We start from the raw sequence: 19,703 nt of genomic DNA, 5'->3' as shown, positions 1-19,703 counted from the left end.
AAGTAAAGTTCTTTTGTTCTTTTCTTTTTTTCTTAAATGAAGAATAGTTGCCGATTGTTAGATAAGGCTGTAAACGAGTTGAGCCGTCGGCTCATGAGCTCGATGAGCCGATTCAAAATCAAATAAAGTATGTAATATTCATAATATAATAATAAATACATATATATATTTTTAAATATCAGTTTTACTTTTTATTCTATAATTCTTTTTAGTATCATATAATAATAAATAAAATGAACTGAGCTCGAACTCGAGCTCGACAGGCTCTACTAGGCTCAGTATATAGATTTTTTTTCTCCAAGTTCCCCATTCCAATTATATTATTATTACAAGAAAAATGTGGAAGCATACAAGAAAAGGTCATTGTTGGGGAGAGAGAGAGAGACTAGTTGCAAATTACAGTTGCAAATTACAGGACCAAATATATAACAAATGCAGTTGCTAGAAAATTAAAAAAAATCTTGTATATAAAAGAAAGAAACGCCGAACAACCCTAAATATTTTTAATGGTATTTTTTTAATTATTTATTTTTAATATTTTTTCTCTACTAATTTTGAACAGTTATCAATCTCTTATTTTTCATCAATATATCTCAAATCTTAAGAAATAAAGATAGAAATTCGGTTTGTTAAATCTAAATCTATATATTTGGATTATAAATCTTCATATGCAAAATTTAAATAAACTAATGTTGTATAAAATATGAATAATCCTATATTATTAAATTTTACTATGTTCGTATACTACATTTTCTTATTATGTATTAAATTGTTTTTTTTTTAATTCTTGAAATAATATCCCGTGCATCGCACGAGAAAAAAATGCTAGTAATAATAATAATAAACTGCTCACTTTTTATTCATTAATTTCATTTCTATACAAATCAACCTTCATATATTCATAATGGCAAAAAAGTTATATATACAAAATCACAACATATATTTAATCAAATGAAGATGACAAATCACTCATCACTTTGCAGCACTAATTATGCTATTAATTATTGTACAAGAAAACAAACACACAATCAAACTCATGAGCAAATAATTTCTATCTCCCTCCACCTAATACAGGTAGAATCACATCTCTAATGCTGTCATATCCAACACTTGTGCTATTACCATCACCATTAATGCTCCGCTCACGGAGCAAATATTCCGTCTCGTCTTCGTTGTTTCGGGCCCACGAGTACTGTTTTCCGCCGAGCCTCAAACCTTCCAACTCCATAGCCACCTCTTTCATACTAGGCCTATCTTCACCTTTCACATTTAAGCACTCTTTCGCAAGCTTAGCAACTTCCATTATTTGCTCATAATTATCTCTCACAATACTATCATCGATAATTTCGAGTATTCGATCTTCCTTTAGCAACGAAAGAAAGAAGTATGACAAATTCTTCTCAACCTCCGGTTTGTCGAACCGTATTGCCCCCCTACCGGTTAGTAGCTCCAATAGTACTACTCCGAAACTATAGACATCGCTTTTTTCGGTCAATTGATTTGTCTGCATGTATTCAGGATCAAGATATCCGAATGTACCTTGCACCATGGTAGATAGTTGAGTCTGATCTTGAGGAACCAATTTCGAAGCTCCGAAATCGGCCACTTTAGCTGTGAAATTACTGTCCAGAAGAATGTTGTCCGACTTGACATCTTTATGTATGATTGATGTAGAAGCCGAAGAGTGTAGGTACGAAAGCACGCCAGCAGTTTCTGCAGCTATCTTTAAACGCGTCTCCCAATTAAGATAACGCGCCTTTGACGGATTGTGCATGTGCGAAGAGAGTGTGCCATTGTCTACGCATTCGTAAAGGAGAAGGGGCACTTTCGGTTTCGAAGCAACAACCTAGTAGCCTGACCACATTCCTGTGGTTGACTTGAGAAAGAACGAGCACCTCGTTTATGAATTGCTCGGTTTGGTTCGGATCGACTCTCTTGGACTTTTTTACGGAAACTAAAGTGTTGTCTTGCAATAATCCCTTGTACACGGTGCCAAAACCACCTTGGCCGATTATCATATCGTTACTGAACTCGTTCGTCGCCTTTTGCAGCTCGGCTGAAGTGAAGATCTTCACCATGTCTTGCGATCTTTCTCTTGTAGCTAGTTTTTCGAGTAACATGAAGCCACCATTTTGAAGAAAGTTCTCTTGCTTTCTTCTGTTGGATTTCCTTCTTTTGAGCTCCAAGTACAACAAGCAAACAGCCAATAGAAGAATAATCACCCCAAGAGCAATCCCTGCAGTTTATTATATATATGTTTCAAGAATCGAAAAAACAGACCAATACATTAAGCAAAATTAATGTTGCCGTAATGAAAAATCGAACATCGTAAACAACAAAGATTAGACAAATTAGTTCAACTATATATAGATATAACCCGGCCACCTGCAAAAATTCTTAACAAAAGCGATTCGCCACGCCTGCAACCTTCTCCAACTATCTTGCCATCGCCACGGTACCCTTTGGGGCAAGTACATTCAAAACCGCCTTCCGTGTTCTTACACTCATATTTGCACTTGCTAAGATCAACATCTCCACATTCATCAATATATGCAAGAAATATATATTCATAATTTTTTGTTTTTTGGCAAATTTAGAGACGATTTAAAAAGGCACAATAATCATTGCTATTTACTAGGCATACACATTACATACTATGAAAGAGTGAATTTGATGAAGAGGCGACAAATTGCGCGAGGTCAAGTTTTTCTGAAACCGGAACAATAAGGGGCACTGAACCCACTGCTACGTCTGCATTAGATTTTGGCGTTTCGAGGTCGTTTAGGGCGAAATTAGGGCATTTAGGAGGATGTTAAAGGAAAAGACGAAAATGCCCATGTACTTTGGCATGTGCAGCGTGCGTGCACCGGAAAGTGGAAAGATTCGCAAGAATATTCCCTCCAGGTGGTTCTGTGCGTCAAAAATGAATATTTGGGTGCGACCGTGCAACTTTTTTTAGTTAAAGTGGTAAAGTACAAAAACGGGCAAAGTCTAGGTGGCGAAATGCAATTAACCCTATTAATTAAAATATTAAAAAAAAAAGTCAATTAACAGTTAAATTACTGTCTCCGACAGTTAAATAACTGTTGTAGACATTAATTTAGCAGCCAAGACAGTAATATTAATTAAAATATTTTGGAAGAAAAAAAAAGTCAATTTATAGTTAAATTACTGTCTCCAAAAGATAAATAATTGTTGGAGACAGTAATTTAGTAGCCAAGACAGTAATATTAATTAAAATATTTTTTTTTCTGAAAAAACAAAATTATAAAAAAAAAAAAAAAGTAAAGTAAAGTCAACGCCGAAGACTCGACAGTTGACCTACCAAAAAAAAAAAAGTCAACGGCAGCTGACCAGCGGTCTCTGGTGGTGGCGGGTCAAAATTGAAATTAGGGTTAAAATTGGTTAATTGATGAAATTGGGCTAAATTGGGGTGTAAATAATGAAATTGGAGTTGAATTGAATTTTAATGAATTGGGGGTAATTTTGGTGTATATAAAAGGATTTTTCTTATTTGCAAATAAATTTGAATAAGGTGGATATATTTGAAAGACAAAAAAAATTAGGTGTCCTTTGCGGATAATTAAAAAACAAGAAACAAGGGCATACACACACATACCAAGACAACCGTTGACGATGTAAGGATTTCCTCGATAACCCTCGGGGCAACGACACCTGTAGCCGTAACCATGTAGAATTAGGGCTGACGCAAGCATAAGAAGTGGAGTTCATCCGCGCCTCCTCACACGTACCGTTTCCGATCGCCCAATCGATAACCATAGGAAATGAAGTTTGGCAGCAGCCTGAACCCATGCACGAGCCTTCCTCCAGATCCTCCTCGGCGTAACACACCGCGGTGCAGCCCGTCAGGTATCTACGGTCAAGCCGCATCCCGGAAACGTACGCGTACGCATCGCAGCCGACGACGGTGATCTTATTGGCGGTGTTGTTAATTGTGAGGTATTCGGTATTCGGACACAGTTGTCACGGGGTCATTGTGGTAACCTCTGGTGCCGTTGCGAGCGTAACAATCGTGCCCTATCAGCTTCATAACTCTCACCTGGCCGTCGATACTTATGTCTATGACTGGAATTGTGCTGTTATTTAAGAACAATTTCGGTTCATCAATCGAACTTGTATTGCAGGTGACGAGGAAACTTTCATGTTGGCGTGGCAGTTTTCTGTGGTGCCAACTGCCAAAAGGATATGGGATGCTTATGTTGCCGCACCGGTCGACGCAATTCGGCTTTGCTATAACAATGGCGGAATTTTCGGAGAGTGCTGCTGGTTTGGTGGCAAAGAAGAAGATGAATATGGGGAAGAACCACCGTTTGCATAGTTTCCACCACCTTACCAAAACGACGCCGCCCCATTATGTTTTTTTTTTTCTTGTGTTTTGAAACAAGATTAGTACATGAATTTATACTAACCCGATGCTAATTGTGGAGTAATTAATTCTCTCAAGCAAACTTTACATCATGGAAAGCTACTCTTTTCGTGTACAATAATTTTTACTATTATTTATACATACATTCTATTTGCGTGTACATTTTGATTATGGGGCTGAGTTAGTGATATTTAACTCGAGTCAATGGGAGGTTGTTAAGTGTATATTTATACACTTAATTATACCTTTTAATTGGAGCTTTTGGTGTGTTTTTACGATAATTGGTGCTTAATTTGGTTATTATTTGTATTTTAGGTGCAAATTGAAGAATTGACAACTTTTGGGGTGAAAACTGCAAATTCAGAGAAAAAGTGGGCCAAAAGTGAAAAAAGCAGATTTCTGAAGAATTAAAAGACCGCACGGCCGTGCGGATTTTAGTTCAAAATCTCACACGGCCGTGTGAGTGGACGTGATGGCGCAGTGAAGGGAACTCAATTATACAAGGAAACCCGCCCTATTAGACTTTTGCACCCTATTTAAAGGCCACAAGCACACAATTAGACCTATCTTTTTTATCTTTTACCTTTCATCTTTATTTTAGTTTTTAGCTTTTATCTTTCGACACGCAATCAAGGAGCAAGAACGAAGACGAAGACTTGACGACTCTTCATTATAGTTCTCCTCTTTTATTGTTTTTATGATTTTTCGTATTTTCATTATGTTTTCCGTAACGAACATGAGTAGCTAAGTTTTTATTCTAGGATTTTATTGGAACCCTATGTGGTGATTCGAACCTCTTTTTCGACTTTTATGCAAGTTTAATTCTTCGATTATTTCTTCTATCTTGATCGTATTTAGTGCATGAGCGTAGCTAACTTATGTTGCTATTTGTTATTGTTAGAATTGATTGACAGATCGTTTTAATAATTAGAACAGGGATAGAAGAGCCTTCGAGTAGTTTTTCACCGAATGCGTGTGTTAATTGCATGTATTATCGTAGACATACAGATAATACCTTAGGTAGCCGTTTGCAAGACTTGTCATTTAATGCTTTATTTATATTAGGTTTGCATAGACATATAGTGAATCTTTTATGAATAATAGGTTTATAGCGCAGCGACAGCTGGTTATGAATAATTTCGTGTCTTGGGTTAATAATCGGGAATCGTAACTTGCATAATAGGAGATTAATTGGGTGAAGAATTATCGCATAGGGGGAAGATAAAATCCTAGATCCGTTTATTATTGACTTTTTCTCGTGATTACTTGTTTTCTTAATTATTTTAATTTTATTAGTTAATTAAATTGACAACCCTGCGTAGGCTGGATAAAAATCGTAATTGTTAAGATTTGGTACTTAGGATTAAATAATTTGCGTATTCCCTGTGGGATCGATATCCGACTCTCACGAGTCTACTTTACTACTTGTTTGCGATACGTACACTTGCGTGTTGGTATTTAGCACCCAACAAGTTTTTTTGGCGCCGTTGCCGGGGAATACGGCTAAATTATTTATTTATCCTAATATTAAATTTGAACAATTTTTCTTACTTCAGCCAAATTTTTTTTATTTTATTTAATTATTTTTTTTTATTTTGTTTTAGGTACTTTTTATGCGAAGAGGACACGACACGAGCCTGCTACCTCTTGATCCCGAAATTGAGCGAACGTTTAGGCAAGCCAGGAGAAATCAACGGTTAGCCCAAAACAATCCGGCAACGATGGAGGACGAGAATAATCGTGGAGAAGGTGACCAAAGGCGCCCACCGAATGTGGCAAGAGAAATTGTCAACGAGCAAGAGCAACGCCAGCTGATTAATCCACCGCCTCGTCAACGAGCACTGCATGAGTACACCGTCCCGACACTCAATGGGTTCCAATCAAGCATCCAGCAGCCCCCCATTGAAGCCAACAATTTCGAGATTCGAGCGGGACTCCTCACGATGCTCCAAAACAATGGTCTTTTCAGCGGATTGGCTCATGAAGATCCACATCTTCACTTGGTCAACTTTCTCGAAACGTGCGACTCGCACAAGATGAACGGAGTAACACCCGAAGCACTGCAACTCCGCCTGTTCAAGCACTCCCTACAAGGAGCAGCCCGAGAATGGTTGCAAACTCGCGCACCGCACTCCATCTCGTCTTGGGCCCAGCTAGCGCAACTTTTCATGAACACATACAACTCCCCAACAAAAACTGAGAGAATCCGGAGAGAAATTCAAAATTTCATACAAGAAGCCGGTGAAGCACTATTCGAGACGTGGGAGCGGTTCAAGCAGCTAGTAAGGAGGTGCCCGAATCATGGACTTCAAGAGTGGCGCCAATTGCAAATATTTTACGATGGATTGCAAGACAACTCGAGAACCGTGCTCGACTCTGCAGCTGGAGGTATGTTCATGAGTTTGACCTATGACGAAGCATACGAGCTCTTGGAACGAATCGCCAGAAATAAATACATGCGAGCATCGGACCGGTCGAATAGCGGAACAGTCAAGACGGGAGGAATTTTGGAGTTAGACGGAGTCACTGCAATCACGGCCCAATTGGAGAAGCTATCGAAGCAAGTAGCTGCTTTGCAGACTCAGCAAGTCCATGCAGTCCAAGTTCCCGACCAGCGCGTAGAAGAAACGGAGTCTCTGAATTATGTGCATGACACCAACCGACAACAGAGGAACCCGTACTCCAACACGTATAATCCCGGATGGAAGGATCACCCTAACTTTGGGTGGGGAGGAAATCAGCAAGGACAAAGGCAAGCACCACCTCAAGGTCAACCGCCTAATTATTCACGACCAGCGCCCGGATTCCAAAATCCGCCTCAAGCCCAACCTCAAGGTGGAGATCTCGCAAACATCTTGGCGCAGTTTATGACAACCACCCAAGCCTCCATCCGCAATTTAGAAACACAGATGGGTCAACTTGCAACCCAACTAACAGCGAGGCCATCGGGAGCACTGCCATCAAACACGGAAGATCCTCGGAAGAACAACGTCGAGCAGTGCAACGCCGTGAGTTTAAGGAACGGGAGACAATTGGAGGAGGCCCCACGAAAGGAGAAGCTAAACACGGTAATCGAGGAGCCGAATGAGATTGAGGAAAAAGAAGCAACTCGCAAGGAACCGCCATCTCCCACAGTGATCTCACGAGTCCCTCAAGTCCCATATCCTCAAAAGCTTCAAAAGAAGAAGCTCGATGCCGAGCACCAAGGATTCTTGAACAAGCTGAAGGAAATCCACATCAATATTCCGTTTATCGAAGCCATTCAAAAGATGCCAAAGTGGGTGAAATTCCTCAAGGAGCTCGTAACAAAGAGGAATAAATTGCAAGGGAATGAGATCATCCAACTCACAGAGCAATGCAGTGAAATTCTTGTACGACCCCTTCCACAAAAACTCGGCGATCCAGGTAAGTTCACTATTCCTTGCACTATCGGAGGTAGAAATTTTAGGTCGCTCATTGATTTAGGTGCTAGCATTAATCTCATGCCTTATTCCATTTACAAAAATCTTGGGTTAGGTGAGATTGAACCAACGGCTATAACCCTTCAATTAGCCGATAGGTCTTTAGTTTACCCAAAAGGTATTCTAGAGAACGTGCTAGTAAAAGTGAATAAATTTATTTTCCCTGTGGATTTCGTTATACTTGATATAGATGAAGATAGGGAGATACCTCTTATTCTAGGAAGGCCGTTTTTAGCCACGTCGAAAACTCTAATTGATTGTACTAGTGGTGATCTTTCAATGACAGTGCACGATCAAACGATCAAATTTAACGTTTTTAGCGCTAATAAAAATCCATGTGATGATAGTGATTGTTATGCTATTGATCTTGTGGATTTTACAAATCATGACGATTTTGACGTTTTGATCTTAGACCATGGGAAAGGATCTTTAAGTGCAGGAGATGGTGGCGGAAAAGATAGTCGGACGGAGCAAGTTTATTGTGCGAGCTCAATTTCAACTCCGCCGAGGGACAGTCAAAAGAGTTGGGATGATAACAATGATGAACGTGCAAGGTGGATGTGGCCACCTAACGAACCAAACGAGCATTATTGGGGAGAGGAATTCAATCGCCAAGTGACTTCGGTCACGTTAGCTTGAACAAAGAAGCAGACAAAGTCCGGCTGAAGACTGTAAACTTAGCGCTTCTCGGGAGGCAACCCGAGCTTTCGTTTTTTTTATTATTTTATTTTTTTTTGTTATTTTAAATTTGTTAGTTTTTATTTTATTTTATTTTATTAAAAAAAAAAAAAAAAAAAAAAAAAAAAAAAAAAAAAAAAAGGTTTCAGGGGCACTAATAAGAAGTTTTTATTTTGCAGGGACCTAAATGCAATTATTCACACGGCCGTGCAAGAAAAGGGCAGGAATTTCACACGGCCGTGTGAATTTCGGGGATGCTACTGTATAAAATCCGGAAATGGGACGGCCGTGCGGATTTTTCCCTTAAAAATCGCACGGCCGTCCAAAAATTGAAACAACCACTGCCCAAATATGCAAAATGGCACGGCCGTGCAGATTTAAGGCCAAAATTCCGCACGGCCGTGCGGAAAAAAAAAAAAAAAAAAAAAAAAAAAAAAAAAAAAAAATTCGGGCATATTAAATAGGGGTTTTCCAAACCCCAATTTTCACAATTCCAATCCCCACTTCTCTCCTAATTCGAACCCTAACCCCATCTTTTCAAAATTTTCGACTTTCTTGAACAATTTCACCGAAAATTCACCAACTACACACATATTGTTGCTTATCTCGGTTGTTTGTTGCTGATTTGTGCAAGGAGGGTTCAAGAAAGTGGGGAAACGAGGACGTGACGGGGAGGGCACCTCACAAGGCGAATGCACTTCAAAGAGCAAAGGGAAGGGCAAGAAAACCGATAAAAATCCAACAACCCGACGATGGTCCCGACGCTTAAAAACAGGTGTTTTCTATCCTTAAACTCCGGGCGAATCACATTGAGGGCAATGTGAATTTTAAGTTTGGGGGTGGTTAACTACTTGTTTTATTTTATGTGCGGCTTATTTGTGTTTTTTTATTTTATTTTATTTTGCATGCTTTAGTTTTTGTTTTAGTTGCCGTTTTATTATTTTCGTTTTTATTATGAAAAAAAAAAAAATAAAAACAAAAAAAAAAAAAAAATAAAAAAAAAATAAAAAAAAAAAAATTTGTTCGATGCATCGATGAATTACGATGATGGTAGATGGTCAATGTTTGATGATGAAACTACTTGTTTTATGTTGATAAGGAGTATGTATTTGTCTAGCTTTCGATTCAACGGAACGTAGAAGTGAATTATTGCTAGGAATCACACCTTGTGCTTTGCTTTGGTTGAATGTTTTGCATTTTAAATTTGGAATTTATTTGTGCTCAATCATGCTTTGTTCGGTTTTAAATCTCACCTTAGGACATTTATGAAACGAAGTGTTGGGTAATGAGTGATTTGGGATATGATTTGGGCCTTCTTTGAACCGTTTGAGCCTTTCAAGCCTACCTTTAAATTTTTATCCTTAGAACCTTGATTTGAGCCTCGGAGAAAAAAGGTGTTCTTTCTTTTAGCTAATATGTAGAAGGTGGAAAAGTGGAGATTTTTGAATAATTATCCCTTGGAGTTCGGTCGAAATGTTTTATTAGATCTTTCTTCTTCTTCTAAAAAAAAAAAAAAAAAAAAAAAAAAAAAAAAAAAAGAAAGAGAAAAAGAAAAAGGATAGATATATATGTGCATCTTCATATATATATATATATATATATATATCTAAATCCTTCGATTCGAAAAAAAAAAAAAAAAAAAAAAAGAAAAAGAAAAAAAAATAAAAAGAAGAAGAAGAATAGATTAGAAGGGAGAAATAAGGACTAGTTGTTGAGTTGTGTTGAAAACTCGATCCATTGCCTCAAGGCAAAAGTGTTGACGTGTGAATTTTGGAGAATCGAGTTTATTTAAGTCCCTAGAGGTGAATTCATTGTTTCAAACGCCTATCTTTCAAATTTTGGCGTAATCACCTCAATTCAAGAAAATTAGCCACATATACCCATATTACCTACCTCGGACCAAAGAGCCTAACAATTGAAAGCCACAAAGTCCCAATGATCCCAATAGCTTATTGTTCAATATTAGTTGAGTAAAATAATTTGGTGAGTATTTGGAGTCAAATATATGCATGTAAGTATAAATTCTTTCTATCTTTAACTTGCAAATATTGGATACTTGAAGCAATTGTATGATTTGTGGTTTTTGGTAATAGGAGTGACTAAGTGCCGTTGAATGTTAAGCTTGCGAATACCTATGAATTGTCATCATAATTGCAAATTCTGAAAACGCTAAGTTGACCCATCGATCTATGTAATGAGATGCATGGTTTTGGTTTGTGTTCTTGATTTGATTTTACTTGAGGACAAGCAAAAGTTCAAGTTTGGGGGTGTGTTAAGTGTATATTTATACACTTAATTATACCTTTTAATTGGAGCTTTTGGTGTGTTTTTACGATAATTGGTGCTTAATTTGGTTATTATTTGTATTTTAGGTGCAAATTGAAGAATTGACAACTTTTGGGGTGAAAACTGCAAATTCAGAGAAAAAGTGGGCCAAAAGTGAAAAAAGCAGATTTCTGAAGAATTAAAAGACCGCACGGCCGTGCGGATTTTAGTTCAAAATCTCACACGGCCGTGTGAGTGGACGTGATGGCGCAGTGAAGGGAACTCAATTATACAAGGAAACCCGCCCTATTAGACTTTTGCACCCTATTTAAAGGCCACAAGCACACAATTAGACCTATCTTTTTTATCTTTTACCTTTCATCTTTATTTTAGTTTTTAGCTTTTATCTTTCGACACGCAATCAAGGAGCAAGAACGAAGACGAAGACTTGACGACTCTTCATTATAGTTCTCCTCTTTTATTGTTTTTATGATTTTTCGTATTTTCATTATGTTTTCCGTAACGAACATGAGTAGCTAAGTTTTTATTCTAGGATTTTATTGGAACCCTATGTGGTGATTCGAACCTCTTTTTCGACTTTTATGCAAGTTTAATTCTTCGATTATTTCTTCTATCTTGATCGTATTTAGTGCATGAGCGTAGCTAACTTATGTTGCTATTTGTTATTGTTAGAATTGATTGACAGATCGTTTTAATAATTAGAACAGGGATAGAAGAGCCTTCGAGTAGTTTTTCACCGAATGCGTGTGTTAATTGCATGTATTATCGTAGACATACAGATAATACCTTAGGTAGCCGTTTGCAAGACTTGTCATTTAATGCTTTATTTATATTAGGTTTGCATAGACATATAGTGAATCTTTTATGAATAATAGGTTTATAGCGCAGCGACAGCTGGTTATGAATAATTTCGTGTCTTGGGTTAATAATCGGGAATCGTAACTTGCATAATAGGAGATTAATTGGGTGAAGAATTATCGCATAGGGGGAAGATAAAATCCTAGATCCGTTTATTATTGACTTTTTCTCGTGATTACTTGTTTTCTTAATTATTTTAATTTTATTAGTTAATTAAATTGACAACCCTGCGTAGGCTGGATAAAAATCGTAATTGTTAAGATTTGGTACTTAGGATTAAATAATTTGCGTATTCCCTGTGGGATCGATATCCGACTCTCACGAGTCTACTTTACTACTTGTTTGCGATACGTACACTTGCGTGTTGGTATTTAGCACCCAACAGAGGTCATAATCGAGTAGTGGATATTTAACTCGAGTCAATGGGAGGTCATAATCTCGACTAATTAAACAAAAGTCTTACCTTCTCACAACAAAGAAGGCGATCGATTATATTTAACTTATGAAAAAGTCAAAAAACCACTCCTCAAAAGCTTTATGAATATTCTTACATGTCTATTTTTTCGCTATCCAATTTAACAAAATCTTTTAGATTAAGTGGTATTTGATTCAGTTTGTACCCGTTTTATTCCATTCGAGCTCCATTTTTTGAAATAAGATATATAATCACAAGACTTGTTTCTTGTCTTGTAGATATATCAGATTGTGATACATCTAAAACTGTTTTTTTTTTTGGCACAAAACAAGTACAAGCTAAAGAAGATTCCACAAAATATAAAAGGTTATGTTGGGTTTGACACCATAAGAGTGGATATGTAAAAAGATTCGTAGTTGAGGCGTGGTTGTAATTATCCAAACATAAGTGATTTTTTTTTAATTAACCTTACCTCAAAAATAATCTGAACATATGCAACATGAAAATGACTCATCAGTGTACAATATAGACTTATCGTATTATTACACAAGTTTATAGCAACTTGAAATAAAAAAAATCTACAAAGTCATTGTCTAGCTAGCAGCACAGAATCAAACATACATACACCTGCAGTACTTAGACCCAATATAGGTAGAGCAACAATATGATCTCTCTATTAATGATATATATCATATCCAGTACTTGTACTATAAGTTATAACCATCCCCATCTTTCATCAACAACTTCCATTATTCGATCTTGCTTCAGCATCGAAAGAAAAAAGTACGAACAATTCTTCTCCTACTCCGGTTTGTCGAAGCATATCGCCGTTAGTAGCTCCAATAGTACTACTCCGAAGCTATAAACGTCGCTTTTTTCGGTCAATTGATTTGTCTGCATGTATTCAGGATCAAGATATCCAAAAGTCCCTTCTATTTTATTGAGGCCCCAATTTCGAAGCTCCAGATTGGAGAATATTCCACACAATCTAAAAGATTCCACTAAATTCGACACTGCAAGGATGAAAGCTACATAATTTGAGGGGTGGTTGTAAACTTGTAACTATACATCCAAACATGACGTAATTTGACATTACATCGTGGCCGTAATTAACCCTATATTCTTTTACTCCGTAAACTTCTTTCTTTCTTTAAAATAGAAATGAAGATTGAAATTAACATCATTAAAAAAAACAAAAAATCAATTATGTAAGAGGGTGATTGTTCACCAATTACAAACAAGTCTACGATGCATGAAATTGACATAAATGTTTACTTTGTCAAAATATGTAAATTATTTCATTAATCCAGCCAAAAAAAAAAAAATGACACTTGCAGTTAAAATTTTGTTTAATTCCCAATTGCTTGGGAGAATTTGTATAAATTTATGGTAGGAATCTTGTTTTAAGTGCATAATAATAACAACCCAGAAAACAGAAGAATTAACATAAATATATAGTACGAGATGTCAGTAGTGGTTCTTCCCATGATCATGATGATGATCGTCTTCTTCTTCTTCGCTATGATCAAACCAGCACTCTCCCAAAATTTACCGGGGATAACAAAGACTGGTTGCACCGCCACTTGCGGCGGCGTAAGCATCCCATATCCATTCGGCACCACAGAAAAATGTTACGAAAACCCTAGTTTCAAGGTCTTCTGCAACGAAACCTCCAACGGCACACAACAACTGTTCTTACTGAACATGCCAATCAAAAGTATAAACCTCGACGACGGCCAACTGACAGCGATGAATCTGATAGGGCACGTTTGTTACCATCGCAATGGCAGCAGGGCTTCCAGCATTGGAACAAGGACAACCTTGCCCACACATCTTACAATCAGTAATACAGCTAACACGGTCACGATTGTGGGATGTGATGCATATGGATTTGTGTCCGGGCAGCGGCTTGGCCGGAGTTACCTGACGGGATGCATGACCACGTGCTATACACGTGAGGATCTGATGGAAGGTTCTTGTACGGGTTCAGGCTGCTGTCAAACTTCAATTCCCCAGAATGCTTGGGATATGGATATTGATTTGGGGAGTTATAGGAATTACACAAGAGTTTGGGATTTCAACGATTGTGGGTATGCTTTTGTTGCCGAGGAAAATGCATTCAATTTTTCACTCCAAAGTCTAACAGATTTGAAGAAGACTACACATCTTCCTATGGTTATTGATTGGGCCATTGGAAACGGCACGTGCGAGGAGGCTCAAATGAACAAGGCTAGCTATGCTTGTTTGAGCTCCTACTCCACTTGCAACCAAACGAAAAACGTCAACGGGTATCGTTGTAGTTGCGTTAAGGGTTATCAAGGAAATCCTTATCTCGTCGATGGTTGTGCTGGTATGTGTGTTTCTATATATATATATATATATATGTATATATGAGCGTATTTCATCAGGCAGGCATTAAAATGAGTGGATTAAATGTATTTAAAATGTTGAAATTTTTTGCTTGGCGTTTGTGCGGTGGATCTGAAGAAGATATGGTGGTGGTGGTGGTGGTGGTGGTGGTGGCGGTGGTGAGCCTGGTGGTGGCGCAGGAGGGTGGGGTAGTGCGTGGGGGTGGGATGCTGCTGGGGAACAAGATCATGGACGAAGACTTTTTCTCATTTTCTTTTTATATATTTTTTTATTTTTTTTTATTTTAATTTTATTATTGTTGTTGTTGTTGTTATTATTATTATATTTTGAATTTTTTGTTTAAAATTGAAAAACTATTAAAAAAAAGGTTAAAACACTAATATGATTTATTAATTGCAATAAAGCCCGGGACATTTTCGTCTTTTTACGCTTGGTCAAAGATTAAAGTTACAACGAGTGCAGTGTGCTTCAAAACATGTTCCACAAGGGGTATGGATGATTTTTTTTGATAGAGGGGTATTTGACAATTAGACATTTTACAGGGGTGGTATTTGCAATTAACCCTTTTTCTTTTTACTCTTATATATATGATTATCGTGCTTTTTATCAATTTGCAGATATAGATGAATGTAAAGATCCGGTTCTTAAAAAGATGTGCGGTAATTATAAATGCGTGAACAATGTAGGCGGTTTCGAGTGTCCTTGCCCGAAAGGGTACCGTGGCGATGGAAAGACAGGTGGACAAGGTTGCAGGCGTGGTGAATCGCTTATACTAAGAATCCTTGCAGGTTTTTTGAATATATAGTTCATGATGTATGTTCGATTCGATAAGTTAACTAACTTTTATACGTACATTGTTTTGGATTCTTGAAATTACAGGGAGTGCTCTAGGGGTGATTGTCCTTTTATTGTCTGTGTGCATACTTTACTTGGAGCTCAAGAGACGAAGAGACAACAAAGCGAAGGAAGAGTACTTCCATCGGAATGGTGGCATGATGTTGCTTGATAAACTAGCCCATCGAGAAAGATCTCAAGACATGGTGAAGATCTTCACTTCAATTCAGCTGCAAAAGGCGACGAACGAATTCCATAACGACATGATCATCGGCCAAGGTGGATTCGGTACTGTGTACAAAGGATTACTACAAGACAACACCATAGTTGCTATAAAAAGGTCCAAAAGAGTCGATCCGAACCAAACCGAGCAATTCATAAACGAGGTGCTCATTCTTTCTCAAGTCAACCACAGGAATGTGGTCAGGCTACTTGGTTGTTGCTTCGAAACCGAAGTGCCCCTTCTCGTTTACGAATTCGTAGACAATGGCACACTTTCTTCACACGTGCACAATCAAGTCAAGGCCCGTTATCTTAATTGGGAGACTCGTTTGAGAATAGCTGCAGAGACTGCCGGCGTGCTCTCGTACCTACACTCTGCAGCTTCTACTCCAATCATACATAGAGATGTGAAATCAGACAATATTCTCTTAGACCATACCTTCACAGCAAAAGTAGCCGATTTCGGAGCTTCGAGATTGGTTCCCATAGACCACACTCAGCTGTCTACTATGATGCAAGGTACATTCGGATATCTTGATCCTGAATACATGCAGACAAATCAATTGACCGAAAAAAGCGATGTTTATAGTTTCGGAGTTGTACTATTGGAGCTACTAACCGGTAGGAGGGCGATACGGTTCGATAAACCGGAGGTTGAGAAGAATCTGTCGTACTTCTTTCTTTCGTTGCTAAAGCAAGATCGAATACTCGAAATTATCGATGATAGTATTGTGGGAGATAATTATGAACAGATAATGGAAGTTGCTAAGCTGGCAAAAGGGTGTTTGTATGTGAGAGGTGAAGATAGACCTAGTATGAAGGAGGTGGCTATGGAGTTGGAAGGTTTGAGGCTCGGTGGGAAACACGCGTGGGCCCGGAATAGGGAAGATGGAGAAGAGACGGAATCGGTGGGTTCGTTTTCGCCGCGTCGCAAGTCAGGTTTTCCATTGCCCAATCAATAACCATAGGGAGCCTTGTAACATTCTTCAAATCAGTGAGGTTTTGGTACGTATGTGAGAGAGAGAGAGAGAGAGTAGTTGCAAATTACAGGACCAATATATAACAAATGCAGTTGCTAGAAAATTAAAAAAATAATAATAATAAACTGCTCACTTTTTATTCATTAATTTCATTTCTATACAAATCAACCTTCATATATTCATAATGGCAAAAAAGTTATATATACAAAATCACAACATATATTTAATCAAATGAAGATGACAAATCACTCATCACTTTGCAGCACTAATTATGCTATTAATTATTGTACAAGAAAACAAACACACAATCAAACTCATGAGCAAATAATTTCTATCTCCCTCCACCTAATACAGGTAGAATCACATCTCTAATGCTGTCATATCCAACACTTGTGCTATTACCATCACCATTAATGCTCCGCTCACGGAGCAAATATTCCGTCTCGTCTTCGTTGTTTCGGGCCCACGAGTACTGTTTCCCACCGAGCCTCAAACCTTCCAACTCCATAGCCACCTCCTTCATACTAGGCCTATCTTCACCTTTCACATTTAAGCACTCTTTTGCAAGCTTAGCAACTTTCATTATCTGTTCATAATTATCTCCCACTATACTATCATCGATAATTTCGAGTATTCGATCTTCCTTTAGCAACGAAAGAAAGAAGTACGACAAATTCTTCTCCACCTCCGGTTTGTCGAACCGTATCGCCCCCCTACCGGTTAGTAGCTCCAATAGTACTACTCCGAAACTATAAACATCGCTTTTTTCGGTCAATTGATTTGTCTGCATGTATTCAGGATCAAGATATCCGAATGTACCTTGCACCATAGTAGATAGTTGAGTCTGATCTTGAGGAACCAATTTCGAAGCTCCGAAATCGGCCACTTTAGCTGTGAAATTACTATCCAAAAGAATGTTGTCCGACTTGACATCTCTATGTATGATTGATGTTGAAGCCGAAGAGTGTAGGTACGAAAGCACGCCGGCAGTTTCTGCAGCTATCTTTAAACGCGTCTCCCAATTAAGATAACGTGCCTTTGACGGATTGTGCATGTGTGAAGAGAGTGTGCCGTTGTCTACGAATTCGTAAACGAGAAGGGGCACTTCTGTTTCGAAGCAACAACCTAGTAGCCTGACCACATTCCTGTGGTTGACTTGAGAAAGAACGAGCACCTCGTTTATGAATTGCTCGGTTTGATTTGGATCAACTCTTTTGGACTTTTTTATAGCGACCGTAGTGTTGTCATGCAATAATCCCTTGTACACGGTGCCAAAACCACCTTGGCCGATGATCATATCGTTACTGAACTCGTTCGTCGCCTTTTCCAGCTCGATCGAACTGTAGATCTTCACCGTGTCTTGAGATATTTCACTTCTAGAGAGTTTTTCTTGTAACAAGTTTCCACCATTTTGAAGAAAGTTCTCTTGCTTTCTTCTGTTGGATTTTCTTCGTTTCAGCTCCAAGTACAAAACACAAGCAGCTAACAGAAGCATAATCACCCCTAGAGCAATCCCTGCAGTTTAATCAAAATAAGATAATCTAATAGTTACAAGCCTTACAATATATCAATAACTTTACCTAAATATTATTGATTATTCAATTCGTAATTGAATTTACATGTTCAAAAAATTTCAAGGTTAATATGGTAAAAATACAGCATTCAATTATAATAGACGTTGTATTACCAAACAAACTTATTCGTTCAGTATTCAGTATTCAAGCATTCAGTGCTTAATTCTATCAAACGGAGCCTAATTACATATGCTAACCTGCAACAAGTTTTAATGTAATCGAATCGCTAGGACTGCAACCATCTCCACCGATTCTTCCATCGCCTCTTTGCCCTTTCGGGCAAGGACAGTAAAAACCGCCTTCCGTGTTCTTGCAGCCATGTTTGCACAACTTACTCACACTTTCATCTTCACATTCATCTATATCTGCATGCAACGTACAACAATTGAAATATTATTTACATGCATTTTGATCATATGATTATAATATTACGACATGAAAAAGAAAATACTATTTATATATACCATGACAGCCATTGATGAGATAAGGGTTTCCTTGATAACCAACGGGGCAGCGACATCTGTACCCGTTACCATTTTCGGGTTTGTAGCATGTAGAATTAGGGCTTACGCAAGCATAGCTGGTCAGGTTCATTTGTGCCGATTCGCAGGTCTCGTTTCCGATAGCCCAATCGATAATCATAGGCAGCCTGGAAACATTCTTGAAGTTGGTCAGATTATCAGCCGAGAATTTGAACGCACTCTCCTCGACAACGAAAGCAAACCCACAGTCGTTGAAATCTCGAAGACCGGTGTAATTCGAATAGCTTCTCACCACAGTTTCGACGGTTGAGATGTACTCGGGTATCGAAGTTTGGCAGCAGCCGGGGCCCATGCAGGAGCCTTCCTCCAGGTCAGCAATGGAGCTGCAAATAGCGGTGCAGCCGGTGGTGTAGTTTCTGTTCAGGCGCCGGCCGGAGACGTACCCGTATGCATCGCAACCCACTATAGTGAATTTGTTCGCCGTGTTATTGACCGTCAGATACCTGGATAGGGTTGTCCTTGTTCTGGCGTGTGAAGCATCTCTGACGCCGTCACGACTGTAACAGTCGCGGCCTACGAAAGCCATCGCTCTCATTTGACCGTCGAGATTTATGTCCGTGATTTGTATGTTTCCGAGGAGTAACTGTGGCGGGTCGAATGTTTCGTTGCAGGCGAGTCTGAAACTAACATTGCCGCGGTAGCAGTTCTCCGTCGTGCCGAATGGGTATGGGATGGCTACGCCGCCGCACGTGGCGGTGCAGTTGGGCTTTGCTATGGGGGCTTTTTGGGAAAGTGCTGGTTTTATGGAGATGAAGAAGATCATGAATAATATTGACAGATGTAGGGTTTGCACTACATTATCAAAACGGCGCCGCATCATCCTCCTATATATGTTTAATTTCTTTTCTAATTTCAAAAACAAGATTACTACTACATGTGTATTTATTCTGATTGGGAAGGCTGCATCCATTCAACCTAGCTAGTACCATTTCTATATTCTTTTACTTCGTAAACTTTTTTTTTTATTTTTTTTTATTTAATAGAAATGAAGATTGGAAGTAATATTATTAAAAAAAAAAAAAAAAAATAATGAATCAATTCTGTGAGAGGGTGATTGTTCACCAATTACAAACAAGTCTACGATGCTTGAAATTGA

At 38.3% G+C, this 19,703-nt stretch overlaps 2 protein-coding genes and 1 pseudogene across 3 annotated transcripts; 1 reads left to right on the top strand and 2 right to left on the bottom strand.

The window, feature by feature from the left end:
- Positions 1–866: 866 nt before the first annotated feature.
- LOC105974184 (putative wall-associated receptor kinase-like 16 pseudogene) lies at positions 867–4,372 on the bottom strand (annotated as a pseudogene). Its single transcript, XR_016030167.1, has 3 exons — positions 3,620–4,372; positions 2,386–2,550; positions 867–2,236 (listed from the first exon to the last, which is right to left on the bottom strand). The product of XR_016030167.1 is annotated as a putative wall-associated receptor kinase-like 16 pseudogene (transcript).
- Positions 4,373–13,581: 9,209 nt separating this feature from the next.
- On the top strand, positions 13,582–16,538 carry LOC105974185 (wall-associated receptor kinase 2-like). The gene is made up of 3 exons (XM_088815924.1): positions 13,582–14,435; positions 15,073–15,243; positions 15,335–16,538. Exons 1-3 carry the CDS (start codon positions 13,583–13,585, stop codon positions 16,471–16,473), a joined length of 2,163 nt encoding a protein of 720 aa, XP_088672050.1. The 5' UTR covers position 13,582; the 3' UTR covers positions 16,474–16,538.
- Positions 16,539–16,624: 86 nt separating this feature from the next.
- On the bottom strand, positions 16,625–19,461 carry LOC105974186 (wall-associated receptor kinase 2-like). The gene is made up of 3 exons (XM_088815922.1): positions 18,530–19,461; positions 18,263–18,430; positions 16,625–18,006 (listed from the first exon to the last, which is right to left on the bottom strand). Exons 1-3 carry the CDS (start codon positions 19,425–19,427, stop codon positions 16,823–16,825), a joined length of 2,250 nt encoding a protein of 749 aa, XP_088672048.1. The 5' UTR covers positions 19,428–19,461; the 3' UTR covers positions 16,625–16,822.
- Between the last annotated feature and the right edge of the window lie 242 nt (positions 19,462–19,703).

The sequence above is a fragment of the Erythranthe guttata genome, chromosome 3 (assembly GCF_056151865.1).
Source record: "Erythranthe guttata isolate IM_541 chromosome 3, IM_541, whole genome shotgun sequence".
Classification (NCBI taxonomy): Eukaryota; Viridiplantae; Streptophyta; class Magnoliopsida; order Lamiales; family Phrymaceae; genus Erythranthe; species Erythranthe guttata.
This window is presented reverse-complemented; position numbering and strand designations above follow the sequence as displayed.

What these genes read in the sequence shown, in the direction of transcription:
- LOC105974186 (XM_088815922.1), bottom strand. Translation starts at nt 19,427, where the DNA reads ATGATGCGGCGCCGTTTTGATAATGTAGTGCAAACCCTACATCTGTCA. An exon ending in TCTCATCAATGGCTGTCATG is followed by an intron (nt 18,431 to 18,529) that starts GTATATATAAAT and finishes CGTTGCATGCAG; the next exon opens with ATATAGATGAATGTGAAGAT. An exon ending in TACATTAAAACTTGTTGCAG is followed by an intron (nt 18,007 to 18,262) that starts GTTAGCATATGT and finishes ATTAAACTGCAG; the next exon opens with GGATTGCTCTAGGGGTGATT.
- LOC105974185 (XM_088815924.1), top strand. Translation starts at nt 13,583, where the DNA reads ATGATCGTCTTCTTCTTCTTCGCTATGATCAAACCAGCACTCTCCCAA. An exon ending in TCTCGTCGATGGTTGTGCTG is followed by an intron (nt 14,436 to 15,072) that starts GTATGTGTGTTT and finishes ATCAATTTGCAG; the next exon opens with ATATAGATGAATGTAAAGAT. An exon ending in TATACTAAGAATCCTTGCAG is followed by an intron (nt 15,244 to 15,334) that starts GTTTTTTGAATA and finishes TTGAAATTACAG; the next exon opens with GGAGTGCTCTAGGGGTGATT.